The 21,441-nt window shown below is 34.8% G+C and overlaps 1 protein-coding gene and 1 pseudogene across 1 annotated transcript; both read left to right on the top strand.

The window, feature by feature from the left end:
• LOC142644346 (jasmonate-induced oxygenase 2-like) overlaps window positions 1–2,765 on the top strand; it is an 11,088-nt pseudogene extending 8,323 nt beyond the window's left edge.
• A 3,187-nt stretch (window positions 2,766–5,952) lies between these two features.
• On the top strand, window positions 5,953–8,229 carry LOC142605364 (jasmonate-induced oxygenase 2-like). The gene is made up of 3 exons (XM_075776829.1): window positions 5,953–6,545; window positions 7,002–7,329; window positions 7,748–8,229. The coding sequence occupies exons 1-3, from the start codon at window positions 6,076–6,078 to the stop codon at window positions 8,006–8,008; spliced, it is 1,059 nt and encodes a 352-aa protein (XP_075632944.1). The 5' UTR covers window positions 5,953–6,075; the 3' UTR covers window positions 8,009–8,229.
• The last annotated feature ends 13,212 nt before the right edge of the window (window positions 8,230–21,441 follow it).

The following is a 21,441-nucleotide window of genomic DNA, read 5'->3' as shown; positions in this document are numbered from 1 at the left end:
TTGATAGAAAAAGGTATCCAGAATGGCATGATTTTGAATATCGATTCATTAGTAAAAAACCCTCCCCCACTTTTGAATTGCCGAAACAAGAACTTTATGTGAGAGTCGAAGCCCCTAAAGGGGAATTGGGAATTTTTCTGATAGGGGATCAGAGTGGTTGTAAACGAAAATGTTAATAAATAGAAAAGCATCACTGGAAATAAAAAAAAGTTTTACATTATCGAATGATATGTCTGCTGTTTCCCATAGAGAGTCTGTATCCACTTAATAACGTTGCGGTTGTTCCCTTGACTGACCGAGATGTCTCGGCAGTTGGGGCGGAAGTATCGACGAGTTTGTTCTTCCTTTCCCGCGAATCAAATTATTGGTCTTATGGTATATCTCAGTCTAGAGGATGATAGCAAAACACTTCCTAAAAAACTATTCCATTGGACTAACAATGGGAAGGAAGAAGGCAAGTCGTTCTGCTAAGCTCATCCGTCTTGTTCTCATCTTAAGGGAACCTTCCACTTCAATTGGTATTTTTTCACGAAAGGGGATCCTATCAACTTGTTCCGACCTAGGAAAATAAGCTCATGAGTTTGCTACTATTCATGAGTCTCACTGCACTTTTTGATACTATTTGTGGGTCTCACTATACTATTTTAGCTAACTTCTATATTTATTTACAGTACTTTTAGCAAAAAGTTTTCAGTTTTAATAAAATAAGCAAATGTCAAACGGACCCTTAGTAGTGCTGATATAGTTATAGAAAAAAGTTATGCAAAAACAATGTTCATCTATGCACTAAAAAATGATGAAATTGAAATCTAGTTTGAGACACAATTAGAGGGATTCTTTCTATATATTTGATTTTATGGACTCCCTTGCCAGGGAAACATACCAAGAATATATTCAAGAGATAGAGAAACTAGCATTCAAGTTGATGGAACTTAATTGCGGCACTGAGCCTAGTCTTGCCAGCAAATAGGTTCCATGGCTTCTTCAAAGATCAAATCGACTTTGTTTGACTCAATTACTATCCGATATGCCCTTTTCCTCACTTAGCGCTTGGTCTTGGTTGACACTAGGATAGTGGTGCCTTGATTATCCTTGTGAAGATGGTGTTCCAGGACTAAAAGTGAAGCAGAAAACAGATAGAGAGTGGGTTCGGGTAAAACCCATCCTAGATGCTTATGTCATTAACATTGGTGACAATATTAAGGTACCATTTATAATTTCACATGCAATTTAATGGTTGATAAAGATTTTCAGTTTGCAATAATTATCTTGTCAGTTGTCACAACTTTGTCTTGTTAAATTGAAAACCAAAAGTTTGTAGCTTTGGCTTGAAATAAGGTTAGGCACGTGAGGTGAATGTGTGTGGCGATATATATATATATATATATATATATATATATATATATATATATATATAGAGAGAGAGAGAGAGAGAGAGAGAGAGAGAGAGAGAGAGTAATTTTTTGGTAGGGTCCATCACATATGTGAAAGGAAGGAATACAATATCTCCATATTCTACAAGTACCTCAGAAGTTTCCATATGTACAAGGTTTGGAATAAGGTTAAATGCATATGTGTGTGTATATGGTGGTGTTTATACATTTTATAAACATGTTGTTATATACAACTTTACGCACTCAAAAATTGCACAGAAAGTTTACATACAAATAAAATGAACAATTTATTTAATCTAATTCTGTTTCTTTCAGCATAATACTAAACATTTGTACTTTTTAGAAGAATGTATTTTGTTGGAATTAATTTCCCTAGAACGCATCAAAATTCATACTCTCCTAAGTGTAGAGTCACTGAATGCTGCCTAAGTCTAACATTATCATGACGAGAAAAATTTGTGAAGTTTGACCGAAGTAAGTGGCTAAGAGCATTTACATTAAAAAAAATGCATTTTATTTACCAAAAACTAATTTATCTATTTTAGGTACAATACCACTTTACACTGCATAGACTATTTTATTGGAGAGAATGTTTTGTGAGATTAAAATAATTGAAGGTGGAATAAAATAATAGTGTTTAAGATATATATGTTGGTTTGTACAATAGAAATATTTTAGATATTACTATAGTAAAATGTTAAAATTTAATAGTGCTGCATTTCCAAGTGTGGGAGTCATTTTACGTGCATTTGGTGTTACAATGAACGTAAAATAGAGAAATTAGAGCCCAAATGAGAATGCTCGAACTTGTTTTGTTTACAATGTTTGAATCGAAGTATATGTAAAATGTCCTTATACTACTTTTTCTTTGTGTACTTCATACATGTATGTATCTGAAAATTTATGATACAATTACTTGCCAAAAATTAGAATTAATAATCTATCCCTAAATTGGAGCTTAAATTTTTTTAGACAATTTTATAGTTGACCAGTTTAACTCAAGCAATGGAAATTGTTCAGGTTTGGAGCAATGACGAGTATGAGAGTGTAGAGTACAGGGTGATAGTGAATTTAGAGGAAGAAAGGTACTCTTATCCATTTTTCTTACTACCGGCACTCTCCACCGTGGTTAAGCTTTTGGATGAGTTGACGAATGAGCAAAACCCTGCTAAGGCTATATCCTTACTCAATATTTTTTTATTAGAGATGAATTTTAACAAATTCACCATTGGATTACATCTTTTTTTTTTTTTTTTTATATATATCTTTTATGCTTGCAAAATTTCTAGAAAATTAAAGATCAATAGCTACATCATTAATTGATGTTTAAATTACAATTTTTTGTAGTTTAAAATTATGTATAAAACATAAGATTATAGATCACATAGTAAATAATATTCAATTTATACAAAATTTGATATATTTATTAAAAGCATAAAGAACATGCAATTCAATGGTTAGATTGTCAAAATATATAGTAATATTTATTTTATTGAGTAAGGTTACAGTCTTAGGTTACAACTAAAATTGTAGCTAAACTTTATCCTATATAAATTAGGTTACATATCTTGTCTCTTCACATTTAATAAAAATGAAAAATACTATAGATATAACTTTTTTTTCACAACTATTGAGTTGCAAAGCTTTTATAGATTCTGATCTAGGTCCACCATTGATTTCACTTTTGTATCTACCATTAACAGCTTGTCATTTAAGCAAGTGTGAAAGTTTTTTTGTATCTAAATTTATTGAATAAAAAATATGTTTGTGTTTTGGATACAATATGGGTCATTTTAATAGATAATGTATTACATTGGCAAATAGAGTTTGTATTATTATTATTACTGTAAGGACACAATTCAAATTTCCAAACTATGACTGGAGGGAGATGGGCTTGAAAGGCCTTTCTTTACAATAAATTTGTAGAGGATGAGTTTGTAATCTAGATTTCAAGGATGGTTTAGACAATAAGGGAAAGAACGGGCTTTAGGCCCAATGGGACAAATTAAAGAGTTGTTTGCAAAAGTAAGACTGAGAATTCCTCCTCGGACGAAATTCGAGGATAGTTTATAATAGTATTTTCTTAAGTTTGGATACAAATATTGATTATCATATACTATTGGCTCTTTTTCTTCCTGAAAAAGCCTCTCCCCTTTCTTCATAGGACTTCTCCTTCATTTATACTTCTTTTTCTCCTCTTCATCGTCTTCCACCTCATGGTTGTAATGCTCGTTTTGGATACTTGTCCCATCAATCCTTCCCTAAAGCCCGTTGGGGTTAGGGACCAAGTTCCAAACTTCATGCTCACGTCCCATCCTTCCATCCATGCAGTCAATATATCAATTTACATAGCTTTTAATGTATGGGCGGTGATAGCAGCTTTACCTTAGATATTCCACCGCCCTTTCTATTGTCCTTCACGTGTACCGTGTATTCCCGTAGCCGTAGGATTCTTTATAACATATCCCGGGGATACTAAACCTCTCGTCCTATGTCCTCGGATTAACAATCCGAGGACAAATATACTCCTCGGACACAATTGGTCATTCGTTTATCATATCTTTACTTGACATTTCTTTATGAGATCCCTTCAGATACTCCAAGATCATTTTGATGTCTTCGGTTTAGGGTTTCTAGCCCAAAAGACCTCGTTGGGCCATCCTTGGTAAATTACTGGGCCCAATGCCCCTACAATTACTATTATTATTATTATTTTGGTGAAGCAACCTTAATCAAAATGTTAAGAAAATTAAATGTGCAGGTGAGATAGGCCTAAGAGTACATATCTATATAACTATTGGGCTAGAGGCCCAATTTGAGAACATTATGTAGTCCGAGGACGGACAAATATTTTCCCAAGAACCCGTATTAGTAAAATAAAGAAGTAGGGTCTGATAATGATTGTTCAAAGAAGGTGGTCTGAGGAGGTATACTTCCTCGACTACGCAAAGCCAAGGTCGGAATGTGCGGTTTTCCACTCAGAAGCAACGTAATCTTGTAGGTAAGGATAAATGTTGTAAGAGCACAGGACAAGGAAATGCTATGAAATATCTAAAAAAAAGCTACTACAACCGCATTGAATGCTCTGCAGCTGACTCTTTTGCCGTATTAATAAGAAAGTGATGCCTGAGCATCAGTATTCAACCTTACAGCTACTTCCAAAGGCTTCAGGAAGGTGCTGAAGGGACAAGTATCCAAACCAACAAATTCATCCATACGTGGAAGCTAGGGAGAGGAGGAAGGAAGGAATAAAAAGGAGAGGAGACCCTTAGGATAGGGGATCGGGAAGAAGGAGAGAAAAATACTGTAGATTAAGGAACAATATGTGTAATCTATTATTAAGTGAGGAAAACATAAAAGAAGAGCTAGCCTCCTTGGATTGAGTCCGATGACGATTTACCTTATATAAACTTGTTTCTATTGTGATCTTGGCCCATTATAATTAGTATACAAACTCGTTAGAACCCAGATTTCAAACCTACTCTCTACAAATTCATTGTGTTGGGCTCTTTGGACCTATTCCGTCCCTATTTTGGGTTTAGGTACAAATTGTGTCCTTACAAAATGTATTATATTATATTAGTTAACAAAGGGGCCTTATATTAATTGAAAAGAAATCTTGCAAACTTTTCTTATAACTTTTTATTAAATGTGAATTTTGAAAATCTAACCATTAGCGTGATGATCATTTCACAAGTACAAAATTCTTGTGGAGTATGGGAGTAAGGGTCGGGGTTTAATTTTTCAAAAATGAGCTTCACATAGTACATATATTATTAGATTAATTAGGCTTGAGTAGAATTAGGGGTGATTTGGTATGGCATTTTAAGCAACAGTTTTCAGTTTTTAAACAATATTACACGTATTTCTACATATTTTTTCATCTGCACGTATTTTTTTTTAAAATATAAACGTTACTAGAACAACGTTATCAAACAGACTCTTAATTTTTGTGGTCTAAAATTATATATAAAAAATTAAGTTTATTAATCGAATAATAAATAATATCAAATTTAAACAAAATTTGATATGCAGGCGTTAATAACATTTAAAAAAAATGCAATTTGAAGATTATGTTTTCAAAATCTACATCTAATAAAAATAATATAAGAAAAATACGAACAGTTTCTATTGTCCTTTATTTAGTGCCTTAAATAATGGATTTAATTGGGATTGAGATCTGCAGTGCAACCCCGATCTCTCATAATATTTTTTTTTACTAATTTTACTTTTTTACTTTTACATTTTTTTTATTTAATGGTTGAAATTTAAAATTATTTTTTCAATTTTAAATTTCATACGCTTTCACTAATTACTTTAGGTGCAATGAAGACAACAATAATGGAGAAGTTCCGTAAGATGTTTATTGCCATTAGGAAAATATCCATACATAGAACAAAACAGCTCACCCATGGAATATGCAAGCACAAACGTCACACCCTTAAAAATATTGCAACCATACAAAATCATACCTTAATTTTAATCTCCTCGAACCATCGGAATCCGAAAACCCGTCCAAGTTCAATGTACATAAATAAAACTCAATCTCACACATAGAAAAGCTTAAAAAACCTACCATTCCTTCGTCACCACACCAATATTCTTACAAATTAGTGGAACACTAAGAAATAAAAATATACCAACCTCTTTGAGCACTAAAAAAAATCATCCACCAATTACCATGGGAGAGGTTGATCCAGCTTTCATCCAAGAACCTGAACACAGGCCAAGAATCTCCTACATTGAAGGCAAAGGTGTCCCACTGATCGATCTTTCTCCAATACTCTCCTCCAGCAATGTTTCTGCCATTGAATTTGAAGGCCTTGTCAAAGAGGTTGGCGATGCATGCAAGGAGTGGGGGTTCTTCCAGGTGATCAATCATGGGGTGCCTTTGGAGATGCGAGAGAAGATTGATGGTGCCTCGAGGAAATTCTTTGCTCAGAGTTTGGAGGATAAGAGGAAGGTGAGCAGGAATGAAAAGGAGGTGTCTGGTTACTATGACACAGAGCATACCAAGAATGTTAGGGACTGGAAAGAAGTGTTTGATTTTACTATAGAGGAACCCACTATAGTCCCTGCCTCACATGAGCCTGATGACACGGAACTCACTGAATGGAATAATCTGTGGCCTGAGTACCCGCCTGATTTAAGGTAAGGTTTTTAACAATAACATATGGAAATCTTTTTGTAAATTTACAATAAAATTCGACTAATTAATAATAATTATTATGGATTAATATGGATAATTTCAATATTAATTCTAGCCAATATCAGTTAGATGACAAAATTATAAAGTTCAACCTATCTCTACATGATATGAAAAGGGGAGTTCTAATCACAGCACACTTAATGGTTGTGGGAGATAATGTTGCAAGAGTTGGTGAGTGGAGACCACAAGAGAGTGGATGGTACATTTTAATAATTAGTCATCTAAGGTTAACTTCTTAGTAACATACGAATGTGTCTTCATAACTGTTATTTGGGAGGACCCTCTGTAATTGAGAGTTAGAATTGAAATGAATCTGTCAAGAATTATGATTTAATTTGCAGCCCAATTCATGGGGATTCATCTATGTGATTTAATGGGCTCCTTTGACAACTGACCAGGGAGATATGCCAAGAATATGGTCAAGAGATGGTAAAACTAGCTTACAAGTTAATGGAACTTATTGCTCTGTCCCTGGGCTTGCCAGCAGATAGGTTCCATGGCTTCTTTAAAGATCAGACCAGTTTCATCCGACTAAATCACTATCCACCTTGCCCAACCCCTGAGTTAGCACTTGGTGTTGGTCGGCACAAGGATGGTGGTGCCTTAACCATCCTTGCTCAAGATGATGTTGGAGGATTGGAAGTGAAGCGGAAAACAGATGGAGAGTGGGTTCGGGTCAAACCCACCCCAGATGCTTATATCATCAATGTTGGTGACATTATTCAGGTAACATTCTCAAATATTCAAATTAACTCTGCTAAGTACAAATCATTCATATTTTTGTTAATAGCCAAACTTGCTTTCAGGTATCAATTACTATGGGTAAAACTGACTGAGAAACCCAAGAAAGCATTTATGAGCAAAATCCACATATAATTTGACAGAACAGAAATAAGTTGTCTACAATATCCAAATTATCTTTATTCATTAAAAAAAAAAAAATACAATATACAATATCCAAATCCAAGTATATGAATTATGTTAGAATATCACTTTCTTCTCAATGTTGTCCATATATGCATGTATGGATCAAAAATATAATTACTAGTCCAATTAAAATCAATTCTATGCCTATATTGGAATTGGTATGTACTTGGAGGCTTTTGTCGTTGGCCAGTTTGACTCTGAATGGAAATGTTTTTAGGTTTGGAGCAATGACAGGTATGAGAGTGTGGAGCACAGGGTGATGGTGAACTCAGAGAAGGAACGGTTCTCTCTTCCATTTTTCTTCAACCCGGCGCACTACACCATGGTAAAGCCTTTAGAGGAGCTGACAAATGAGCAAAACCCTGCAAAATATAGGGCATACAGTTGGGGCAAGTTTATAACCAACAGAAAGCGCAGTAATTTCCAAAAACTTAATGTTGAAAATCTTCAAATTTATCATTTCAGGATATCAGAATAAGCGTGTTGAAAATCTTCAAATAATATTAAGCTTGTTGTAACTTGTAAGTACCATGATCTGCATAGAGGCTATGGAAGCATGATGTGTTTCAATATCTTAGAGACGAGCAATCCTGTAAATAACAATAATGGAGTATGCTTCAATGTATTTGCCTCATGTTGCAAAAACCATTGGACGTGATAATATATAAGTATAATGGGAGGAAACTGAAGTCATTGCTACTGTTCAAGAGTCAAGATTCTTCTAATATTAGTAAATTAGATTATTAAATCTACTAACCCCTCTCTCTCTCTCTCTCTCCAATACAACCCGAAACCATTGATTCACGGCGATTCCATTACTGCCATGTCCCTTATCCATCTCCATTGAGTCTGGCCACTGCGGGGGGGCGTTTGATCCCGAAATCTTTGTTTCTTTGATGTAGTTTCCCGTTTCAATTGGGTTGTGATGGGTTTTGTTCAACTAGGTTTTTGATTTGGGTGTGCCTATGTATGGTTTGGGCATGGTTGGGTGTATGGTTAATTTGGCCTAAGATTAAAGAAGGGCTTATCGCATTAAGGCTTCTTATTGCTGAAGCTTCATTTTTTGTTGCATTTACTCTCTCTCTCTCTCTCTCTGTAATTTGGGCCCAACAAAATGGTCTGATAGATTATGATTTTTCAAAAGAAACTGATTGATCAATTCTATTCGGAACTCTGTATTTTGGGCCCAACAAAACGGTCCGCTAGATTATGATTTTTCAAAAGAAACTGATTGATCAAATCTGTTTGGTTCCCAATAAAACACATGAAATTGTTAGGTGGAAATTTTGCACAAAAAAGGGGGAATTTTTGGACATTGAAAATGAGAAGGATAGGAAAAATGAAGAGAACTTGAGATCAAAATTGAAGATAAGAAAGGTTTACTCAGCCTTTGTAGACGAGTCGACCCACTTAGCTAGATTCCGAAAGCTTCTTTTATATTTATCATTGAATCTTGACTCTTGAAGAATCGAAATCCAGGTGACCAATTATTTATAATGGCCACATAAGTCGCAGATGTGACTTAAAACTCACCTCTTGAAAAGTCAAGATTCAACTTCTAAAAGATGCTGTTTAAAATATATATATATATATATATATATATATATAAAAGTTTGAACAATAATATCTGGCCAATTAATTTGAAAATTGAATATTGTACGGGCCGATACGGCCGAAATTCATCTTTCTGGTGAGCTAACCAATACAAAATTCCTTTTGATTCGTACCACTCAAAGTACCGGCCTATACTAGACAATACTAGACGAACCGGCGAATATCGGTCATCTTGGCCAGAAAACATGAATTGACCAAAACAGAAAACAATAAGAAAAAAGAAGAGAAAGTAGTTGTTAGGTTCTAAGACCTTTAGGTTTAAATATATTAGAACATTAATTTGTAATGTTGGCAAACCATGATCAAAACGTTTTAGTGTTGTTTAGACTGCTCAAAGTATGTGTCTTATATGTAAAGTTGGAATTGAGTTGCTGCAGAATTTACTGTGCAATTTTGCCTGGCTCGATTGATAGAGAATTAGACTCGACCGATCGAAAGTCGTGTAGATTGTTTTTCTGTAGAATTTTCTAACTCAGCCCAAGCCCGTTTTACGTGTAGGGTTTTATGTTTTGCCCTAGGTAAAAGGCAAAACCCTAGCCACATTTTTCAGAGGTTGTTGATGCTGTGTGTGTGAATCTTTTGTGAGATCTAAAGGTGTTTTCCTTCACATATACTTAGGGTTATGAAGGATCAAGACTATGTCAAGAACTTGATGATCGTTTCAGTTGCAGATTCAAGAATTTAAAGATATACAAGCGGGAGTGCTTGTGCTTGTTGGGAATCCAAGAAAGAAGTAGTCCATGAACTCGGAGTTGTCATGTGGTCGTGGTAGTAAGTTTCTAACTTGAGGTAGCAATAGGATGTTAGTGGTCTAAGTCACTATTGTGTAAACTTCAATTATTTCATAGTAGATTCAGTTTTACCTTGAGGATAGCTAGGTTAAATCCTCCCCAGGTTTTTTACCGGTTTGGCTTTCCTAGGTCATCATATCATTGTGTTCTTTATATTTTCGCTGCTTTGCATGAGATGATATATTTGTATTAACCTAGATCTGCTTAATTTACGTAAGTTAATCACTTGGCTAAATAACTAGGTTAATCTGGTTGTGTTTAAGGGGTCTAAAAACGTACAAGTGATATCAGAGTGGGTAGCTCTTTTGCGTAAATCTTTTGATCTCTGAGCTGATCCTTGACCCCTGCTGTCATGGATTCTTGGAAACTCTTTTTGCAGATATGTCATCTTGTCTACTTGTTGTTTTTGTCTCTTGTTGTCTTTATCAAATCTTTCCTTGGACATCTTGGTATAATTACATGTGATAAGAATTATTTGTGTTACATAGCTTTAACCGCCTTAAAGGCATGTGATTCTTGTCTTTGGTATTTGGATAGTGGTTGTTTTAGGCACATGACAGGAAATAAAGCTTTATTCAAGATACTCTTTGAAGGAAAGATTGGGACAGTCACGTTTGGAGATGGAAGCAAATCTATGATCAGAGGCATTGGTACTGTGGACATTCCAAGGTTGCCTATGTTTGAAAACGTTTGGTATGTTGATGAGTTGAAAGCTAACTTACTCAGCATTAGTTAGATTTGTGACAATGGACTGAATGTTCTATTCACCAAGTATGAATGCGAGATACTTGATGGAAGAGGTGACTGTATATGTATTGGTGTGAGGACAGTTGACAACTGCTATGGTATAACACCAAGTATAAACAACAAGTGTTTTAGTGCAAAGATTAATCAAGTTGACTTATGGCATCAACGGTTGGGACATACTAGTCATAAGCAATTAGAGAAGATTTCCAAGTGTGATGCAGTTATTGATTTGCCCAAGTTCGAGAAGATAGAAAAGTGTATCTATGGACCATGTCAGATGGATAAACAAGTGAAGTCCAAGCATCTGTTTGTAACTGAAGTTCAAACTTCCAGACCTCTTAAGTTGTTACACATTGATCTCATAGGTCCTGCTAGAGTTCAGAGCTTAGGTAGGAAGAAGTATATTCTAGTTGTTGTGGAGGATTTTACTAGATATACTTGGGTTGTACTTTTGAAAGATAAAGCTAAGGCTCCTGAAAAGATGATACATTTGTGCAAGAAATTGCAAGTTGAGAAAGGTGCTGTGATAGCTAGAATCAGAAATGATCATGGGAGAGAATTTGAAAACACAAAGCTGGCTACCTTCTGCAATGATCAAGGCACACATCAAGAGTTCTCTTCATCCAAGACCCCACAACAGAATGGAAGAGTGGAACGAAAGAATAAGGTTGATCAAGAGATGGCACGTGTCATGCTACACAAAAAGAAGTTGCCAAAATCTTCTGGGGAGAAGCAGTTAACACTGCTTGTCATACACTCAACCGGGTGTATTTCAGACCTAATTTCAAGAAAACTCCCTATGAACTCTGGAGAGGAAAGAAGCTTGTTGTCAAATATTTCTGGATATTTGGCAGTAACTGTGACATTTTACGTGATAGAAAGAACCTAGAAAAGTTTGATGCAAAAAGTGACAAGGGATATTTTTTGGGATACTCTTCTACCAGTAGAGCTTACAGAGTTTACAACCTAAGAACTAAAACAGTCATGGAGTCTTTGTTGTGAAATTTTAAAATACTCGCAAGTGTACGAACCATACCGAAGTATAGTTTGACAAGAACGAGGTTGAACCCACAAAGACTTAAATGAATGTAGGAAAATTAAGTAAATCTTAACCAAATTAATCCTAATCTAGTTTAATAAAAATTAGTTGTTTTGAAATTAAATAAACTAAGCAAATAATAAAATTAAGCAAATAGTTAAACTAAGCAAAAGATATAAAGTAATAAAAAGATGTAAACAATCAAGGGAAAGGAATTAAGGTTTTGGAATCCACCTTATTAATTCGTATCAGCATATATTTATGATCATTGATTTTTCCCAACCACTGCATGATAATCTAGAAATCAATCTTGCTATCATGGAAAATATTCTCATTAAAATCCTGATTTTAAAAATCAAAAGCATGTTCTTCTTCGCTTCTTAAGTATAAAATCAAATCATCAATTGTATCCGTAGCCAAACAAATCACAAAATATATCAAATTCTAAAAATCAAATAATAAATTATATCCATTGACAAACAAATCACAAGCAATATCTAATTTTATAATCAAGAATTAATAAACCAAGCACTCAACTAATTAAGATAAATCCTAAATTATGAGAAAAACATGATTGAACTCATATCTAGAATCTCATATCAGTCAATTGATATGACACAAGAACAATTTAAATCATTAAAAAATAACTATTGTAGAAAAAATCAAATCACATAAATATTATTGATAATCCTTAACAAGGTTTCATCCTCAACCCTAATTATAAATTTAGCTACTCATAGTAATTGAAAGAAAACACAAAAATAAAATACTAAACATTAAACTAGACAAATAAAACAAAACTAACTGTCATGTAAGAAAATCAAAGAAGTAGCCGCACTCTCTATGTTCAGCCTCCAGAACTCGCATTAGCCTCCCTGAATTTTGCCCTAAAGAACCTTTAAATAGGTCAAGGAATCCTATTACAAGTTGAATTCCCGTTTGGGGAAAATCTCAGATTTTTAGGCTTCACTTAACAGACGATTTTGGCCCATTTAACATCATAATTCGGACTTTTGGTAAACTAAAAAAGTTGTAACTCTTTAAGTTAACTTTCCAGCCCAACTTGAATCATCTCCATTGGACATCTGAGCCGAAAGTTATGCCTAAAATACTAACTGATGTGCAGGCTGGAATCCTAATTCGAATTGGACTTGGACTTGGTGCAAATTTCCTTTGATTCCCTGCTCCAATTGGACTTAAATTTAATTTGGTTGGCCTTCTATAATTTATCATGGCCCTTGTAAAAGTAAAGTCCATTAGTTTTATTATGTGCACAAATCCACTTATTTAATTCTATTCTCCTACAAAAGACAAATTCACGCAATAAGATTCAATTAAGCACAAAATCGATTATTCACCATTATTCCAAAACCAAATATAAAATGCATGAATTACCTCAAAATAAGTATAATAATACTTTCTAACAATGATATAAATATGCAAAATTAAGCTATTATCAATGCACATCTGTCTTCAAATGTGGTGATCAATGATGAATTGATTTTTGAAACTTAGTCAGAAAACATGCCTCCTGTTCAAGAAAAGACCATGGAAGTTGATGAGCCTATTCCTGATAATTATATTGGGAAGCATAGTGATGAAGAGTTGTTAGTGTTGAATGATGTTGTTTCAGTACCATCAAGTTCAGAACCATTTACACCGGTTCATGAAACTCAACTAAGACAAATAGAGCCTAGTCCTTCATCAAAACAGAAAGGTACTTCCATATCTTTGGTCAAAGGTCCCTCTTCAAGAGTAAAGTTAAATCATCCTGTCACTAACATATTGGACAATCTGAATAATAACATGAGATTGAGATCCAAAGCTTTGAATGTAATCACTCATTCATGCTATCTATCCCAATTTGAACCAAAAAGGGTAGATGAAGCTCTTCAAGATGCTGATTAGATGAACTCTATGCATGAAGAACTTCATCAATTTGTTCGGAATGATGTGTGGGAGTTAGTTTCTAGACCAAAGGGAGTCAATTTGATTGGAACTAAGTAGATATTTAAGAACAAGTCTGATGAACATGGAACTGTTATCAGAAATAAATCAAGGCTTGTTGCTCAATGGTACACACAAGTGGAAGGGATTGATTTTAATGAGACCTTTGCACCAGTAGTTAGATTGGAATCCATTAGGATACTTTTGGCCATAGCAAGTAATTTGAATTTCAAGTTGTATCAAATGGATGTTAAGAGTACTTTCTTGAATGACATGTTGCAAGAAGAGGTTTATGTTGAGCAACCAAAGGGTTTTGTTGATCCTTACAGACCAGATGATGTGTACAAGTTGAAGAGAGCCCTCTATGGTTTGAAACAAGCTCTAAGGGCTTGGTATGATAGGTTAACTGCATATCTTACTAAGCATGGTTTCAAAAGAGGTTTTGCAGACACTACTTTCTTCATACGAAAGGATAAGGATAACTTTGTTGTAGCTCAAATTTATGTTGAGATATTATTTTTGGTGCTACTAATGATTCTTTTGCTCAATCTTTTGCAGATGAAATAAAGGCAATGTTTGAAATGAGTATGGTTGGTGAGCTAACTTATTTCTTGGGATTGCAGGTGAAGCAAATAGAATCTGGAATTTACATCAACCAAGCAAAATACGCAAGAAATCTAGTCAAGAGATTTGGACTTGACAAGGCTGCACATGTTAGAACACCTATGGCTGCAAATGCAAAATTAACAAATGACCCATCAGGTGAGTCTGTTGATGTTACATTATATAGAAGCATGATTGAGTGTCTTTTGTATTTAACTGCTAGTCGGCCTAATATTTCTTTTAGTGTTGGTATCTGTTCTAGATTTCAATCTAATTCTAAAGTTTCACATTTGAATGCTATTAAAAGAATCATCAAATATGTTGGTGGAACTTGTGATTATGGATTGTTTTATAGTAAAGAGTCAAATCTTTCTCTTATTGGATTCTCCGATTCTGATTGGGCTGGTAATGCCGATGATAGAAAGAGTATCACTGGTGGGTGTTTTTATGTAGGAGCCAATCTTGTTGCTTGGATGAGTAAGAAGCAAAATTCTGTTTCTTTGTCAACTGTAAAGGCAGAATATATTGCTGCTGGAAGTTGTTGTTCACAACTTCTTTGGATGAAAAAGCTTTTAAGTGATTATGGGATATCACAAGACACCATGGTAGTTTATTGTGATAATTCTAGTGTTATCGATATCTCTAAGAATCCTCTTCAACACTTTAAGACTAAGCACATAGAGATTAGATACCACTATATTAGGAATTTGGTTGAAAGAAAGATTGTTACTCTTGAGTATATCCCTACTGAACGACAGAATGCTAATATTTTCACCAAACCTCTTGATAAAAGTAAGTTTGAGACACTTCGTAAAGTAAGTGGTGTGATTCTGTGTCCCTAGTCTTTCTTGGCTTCATGATCCTTGTGCTTCATTGCTCTACTCTTTGTGACCATTTTTTTGGTATTTATTCTTTTGTTTTCTTTGCTTTTCTAGGATTTGCATTGCATAACATTCATGCATTTCATTCTAGGTTGTTTTTGTTTTTGTTTTTTCAAAAATAAAATTTAAAAAAGAAAAAAGAAAAAGGGAAACAAAACGTGTTTTGCATTGTTCTCTTGGATTTGAAATCAAGGTTGACCATATTATCTTTACATAACTTGTTTATGTACTTTTTTAGCTTGGATGAGCTTATTTTATTGCACTTTATTGGTTTGAGAATTGTAGTGCATGTTGTGTGGGAAGATGTTTATAATTTTTGATCACATGATCTTGATCTTGAAATCACATGCCTTTGATTGTCGGACTTGAACTTATTGAGAAAGACATAAATAACCATCTCACCACTGTTTATTAGCCAATCATGAACACTTTAGTGCATATGTAAGATTTTGTGCTCGAGAAAGTGTAGCACATGCACAAAAAGAATATAAGGTGTAGCCTCGGTTTAAGTGCTAAAATTGGTGTATACATTATTGGAATATAATGAATTCAATCAATTAAAATTGGTGTGTACATTATCCCGGCTAATTCTTAATAAGTTTCAGATCAAATAAAATTGGTGTGTACATTATGAGGTAAATCAAGAAACTTACATGATTGCAAACTTTTATTTTAGAAGATGTGAGAGTTATATGATGTACCTCTTTAAGGGATAGTCTCTATTAATTCTATGTGATGGATTTTGTAGAAATTGTGCTTAATTCCTATTCACATATCACCTCACATGTCTCTCGAGCTTTTGCTAGTTGCACACACTACACAAATTACTCTTTGCTAAACTTTGTACATGTTATTGTGTGTGATTTAGTGTTGGCCATCCAAGATTGAAACTTCCTTGAGTTTAAATGCAAAATGTGTTTTGAAGTTCGAGTTTTTAAGGTGAATTGAGTGAAAATCTTAATTTTTGGGAGATCTGGGCTTAAGTCATGTGCTTTTTAAAAGCATTTCATCTCATACTCATGCATTTTATTCATAAATTTTTTTTCTTTGAGGAGTTTTTGCATAAAAATGTTTTGTTTTTCAAAAATTTGGTTTTTCCAGAATTTCGATTAATCGAATCTGCTTCTCAGCCGATCGAAATTGCGATTAAAATTTTGGTCATCTACTGTCTGTTTCGATCAATGCTCGATCGCTGTTAGATCAATCGAAGGCTTTTTTGATCGATCGAACCTAACTTTCGACCATTTGAAAATTGTATAGAGAGTTTTTAAAATCACGAGTTTTCTCATGTGTTCAAGCACTTTTCAAACTTTTTCAAACTCTTTCTCTCTCTATCCGATCTGTCCAAGCTCCCACTGAAGATTTTTTTCATTTTCCTCCGATTCTTTTGCAAGGTTTTTGTCTTCTTAGACCGGTAAGACTTTTTTACCCTTCCTTTGTCATTTATTTTCATTTTTCATGCATTAAATCATGCATTTAGGAGGGTGTTTCGAACCTAAGATTTTATGGGTTTTGTTTTGATTCAAACTTTTTCTTGAGAAATTGATCACTGGGTTTTTATTGTGGGATGTTATAAACATGATTCTTGTGAATTAATTTGATCAATTTGATGGTTTGTGAAAAATTGAAAATTCTAGGGCTTTAAATTGCCTAAATTGGGATTTTGTTCAATTAAGTTTAATTTGATAAAATTGGCTTGTCGGATTAATTAATTTGATCGTTTTATTGTGTTCTCTACATTGTTTAATGATCAATTGGCCAATTTCTTGGAAATTGTACAAGTGGTTTTTCAAAATTTTGCGGTTTTTGATATAAAATCTATGCTCAAGCCAATTTTGTGATTTTAAAGTTACATTAAACTTATTCTCACTGCATTAGGGCATGCATCATTTGCTTACACTGTTTACGCATCACGTAGATTGTTATTTTCTATACTATTTTGTGCTAACTTGCAGTCCGCCCTTAGTTTTCTCTTATTTTCTTTTTTGGTTCTTTTCTGTTTATCCTGTCTTTTCCTTAGCATTATGCCTAGGAAAACTAGAGCCAACAAGAAATCCTCCTCTTCTTCTATTCCATCCTTTGAGAGTGAGAGATTCTTGAGTGAGAAACACCAAGCGACCTTTGAGACACTTAACTTTAAGAGGAACATTTAGGCTGAGAGAAAGGTTCTTTTAGATGAGCTAGATCCTGAGATTAGGAGGAACTTTGAGCGTAGGGGTTGGTTACCATTGTTTGGTATTTCTCACCCCCCTCTAGCTACTTTGATCAGAGAGTTCTATTCGAACCTCTCTATCAACGTCTATGATTCCAACACTTTACTTAAGAGTTGGATATGAGGTGAAGAGTACACCATTACTCCCTTGGTAGTGGCTGAAGCTCTTGGGGTACCTTTTGTTCAGCATCTTGTATACCCTTATGATGAGTCCCTCCCTTAGACGATATCATGTCTTACATCACTAGGTCTTCTATCCAGTAGGGTTCTGATCCTCGGATCACTACTGCTGAGCTCACTGAGGTTCACTATCTTTTCTTTCGGATTGCTTGTCATTCCTTGTGGCAAATATCTCATCTACACACCATCCCTATTGAGAGATGTGTGTTTATGTATGCCCTTGTTATTGACGCTCCTATCAATTTTCCTCATCTGTTTATTCGTTCCTTGAACGAGGTTTATAGGAGTAGTTCTACTACTCATGCTCTTTTCTTATCTGTTTTTATTCATCGGATTCTTTTATATCTTGGCTTAGAGGAGTTTCTTGTGTCTGAGCCTGTTCATATTATTGCTCCTATAGGTGCCACCTTTCTTAAACAGAGGGTTGCTTAGTTGAAAGCAAGCTCTAAACGTCCTAGGGTTGAGTCTTCTAGTGTCGTACCTCTTCCTCCTCCAGAATTTTTCAACTTAGCCCAAGCTCGTTTAACGTGTAGGGTTTTATTTTTGCCCTAGGTATAAAAGGGAAAACCCTAGCCACGTTTTTCAGAGGTTGTTGATGCTGTGTGTGTGAATCTTCTGTGAGATCTAGAGGTGTTTGCATTCACACATACTTAGGGTTATTAAGGATCAAGACTATGTCAAGAACTTGATGATTGTTTCAGTTGCAAATTCAAGAGCTTAAAGAAATACAAGTGGGAGTGCTTGTGCTTGCTGGGAATCCAAGAAAGAAGTAGTTTGTGGACTCGGAGCTGTCACGTGGTCATGGTAGTAAGTTTCCTACTCGAGGTAGCAATAGGATGTTAGTTGTCTAAGTCGCTATTGTGTAAACTTCAATTCTTTCATAGTGGATTCAGTTTTACCTTGAGGATAGCTAAGTTAAATCCTCTCTAGGTTTTTTTTTTCAGTTTGGTTTTCCTAGGTCATCATATCATTGTGTTCTTTATATTTCCGCTGCTTTGCATGATATGATATATTTGTGTTAACCTAGATCTGCTTAATTTACTTAAGTTAATCACTTGGCTAAATAACTAGGTTAATCTGGTTGTGTTTAAGGGGTCTAAAAATGTACAGTAGTGATAAACAGACCACTTTGCTCTGCCTCTAGATTGCCATCTCCCCTTTTACTCTTGGTCATTTTTTCTGTTTAGTTCGTACATCTCTTTGATTTTGCTGCTGTTGCTTCGTCTTCCTCTTCTGTTTTGTGGTGTCATATCTATTTTTCTTTACCTTCTTTTTGTCTCTTTGTTTCTTGTGTTTTCAAGACTACTCACATGAACAAAGTGTTTGAAATTCAAAGCATTTACTTTAATGCTTGCTTTGTTGTTATCAACAAAAGTAACTTTTTTGTTTTTTTTTTTATATTATTATTATTATTATTATTAATTGAGTTGTACAACACGCCAGCAGCTTTGATTTATTGAGCTAATTTTGCGTTGGGTACGAAATTGACTCTATTGTTATTAAGCATAAGTGTCTCCAAACTTACATGAAGCATTTCAAAGTATTTGCAAGGATTAATTTAGTGAATTCAACTTCAACTAAATACCTACATGTTGTGGCTACATAGGAGAAAGTGACATTTTGTAGATGATATGGTTCTTGTAAAAAGGGTTATCTTTTGGTTGCTAATAGGTTGGCCTAATCTTATAAGCAAGCCTACACAAACAATTTGTACATGAATTATGCATAGTAACTAGTCACAATTCAACATTGTGACATTGCTAAATCATGCGGGTAAAATGTTAGAATTTGGCTTCTTCTTAGATAGATCAAAATATGTTGAATTACAAGGTTCTTAGCCTTTTTTAATAGATGTGAGTGTAACCCTTTTTCCCTTGCAATTTTTCTCCAACAAAATTCGTGAGCTTTAATATACCATTGAGATTTAGGCCCAAGTTGGCAAGTTAACCATCAAATGTTAGCTGTTGTGCAATGTCGAGTCCCAACAATGGGCTCTTATCAAAGCTAGAGCTCGCCCAAATTTTTATGATGATAAAAAAAAAATTTAAAAGTTCTAAGCTCATGGTTTTACTATAATCTCAATCCACCCATAAAAAATCTCAACCTATGCTAAATAAAATATGTGCGCACCCAAAAAGGAGCTGACAAGCACAACTTCTCTTTGGGCTCACAATCTATTTATTTTGTGGGCTTTTGGATTTCCTACAATGGGTGGTCTTATGCCCGGCCCCCAAATACTTTTGTTCTCGGTCCTCTCAGAATTATTCTCCCCATCTTTTCCAAAACGACTACCCTCTTTTCTTAGCATTTGCTCTCAAATTGAAAACCCCTTCTCTTAAATTCCCATCTCTTATTTATAGCCCAAAGGAGTGGAGAGGTTATGATTGTTTTCATAGTGAGTGGGAGGAGAGGTCCAATGCTATTACCCTTAAGTGGGTGCTTAGTTGGGACTGGGAGGTGGTGAGAGTGGCATTGGAACTAGTTCCACCACTGGATGGATTGCTCGGCAACGGTACTCTCTAGGTGTCATCGAGCTCACTGGGACTCATCTCCTCGGGAAATTGCATTCCCTGACCAAGTAGGACATTCATCTTCGTGGCTCATGTTGTAACTGGCTTTATAGTGCTTCCCGGCTTTTGGTGGGGTGACGAGGGTTACCCGGATCATGTTCGTGGCCTAATAGAGTATGGATTCGTGCTTGGTACTTTAGGATTTGAGGTCCAACTAGTTTTGGGCCCTGCACCCGTGGCATTATCGTGATGTGCTTCATGGGTATTGGGATGACAGAGGAGCAACGTTCTGTACAAGTTCTATCCAAAAATCCACATTACATGTCAAATAATGCATCAATTGATCGTTTTCATTCAACGAGCACCAAAAAGAAAAATTGAGAATGAATCTTTCTTGCATAAGATTTAGAAAAGGAAAATATTGTATGCGTAATATTGGAAGATAGATATTTTAATGAGAAATATAACAATAGATATCCTATCAATTAAAGTCTATAATGGTTGAATAAGAGATCTAAGATTCAATCTCCGTCTACATTAAAAACCGATTGGTGTCTTGGTCACCTAACAATATTTATTTAGTAAGATTAAGTTTTCACATTTTGTAAAATAAATTATTAAGATGATAAGTAGTTGTTAGAAGTTAGAACAATATCATTTTTATAAAGGTCCTTAACAACGCTTTTTCTACATCAATCATAGCAAATTTGCCAAAAGTTTTTTTTTTTTAAGCTCAATTGACACCAATTTTGATATTTCTAACTAAAAAGACATTATAACCGAGACGACATGCAATTTTGATATTTCTAAACGAAATCTTCTAATTTTGAATTATTGATTTGGGCAACTAGTGAGGCCAATGAGCTGGGCTACTGGGCTAGCCCACTGGGTGCCCATGGGCATAAAACCTAGCCCACGACTTGACTCATAGCGCTAGTGGGCTACCCATGGGTCTCAATAACAATGGGTCGGGCTGTCCATTAGCCTAGTGGGCCATCGGGCTTTTGGGTCGGGCCTTGGGCCATGAGCTATTTGGTGACCTTTAATTTGACATATCCAATATTGGCCCGAAAAAGAGAGAGAAGCATTCTTACCTCAGTTGGGCTAAATTGGAACGCATTTGATGACTATGTATGGTGACTATCAAGGAAAGGACCTTATTAATTGAATAATTGCAATAATGGACTAAGCAGCGTCAAGACCCAAACCAATGACTAGCGTATTCCTAAGGATCTATCACCAAGCAAACCAATTTGATAGAGTTTTTATTTATTTATTTATTATTTTTATAGACAATTCAATAGTGTTATTCAGCCCCCAAAAAATGAAATTTAATAGGAGTATTTTTTTTAGCCTACCAATTTAATAGATTTGATCACTAAAAATT

Source organism: Castanea sativa, chromosome 7, assembly GCF_040712315.1.
Source record: "Castanea sativa cultivar Marrone di Chiusa Pesio chromosome 7, ASM4071231v1".
Taxonomy (NCBI): Eukaryota; Viridiplantae; Streptophyta; class Magnoliopsida; order Fagales; family Fagaceae; genus Castanea; species Castanea sativa.
Note: the sequence above shows the minus strand (reverse complement) of the source record. Positions and strands in the feature narration are given on the sequence as shown.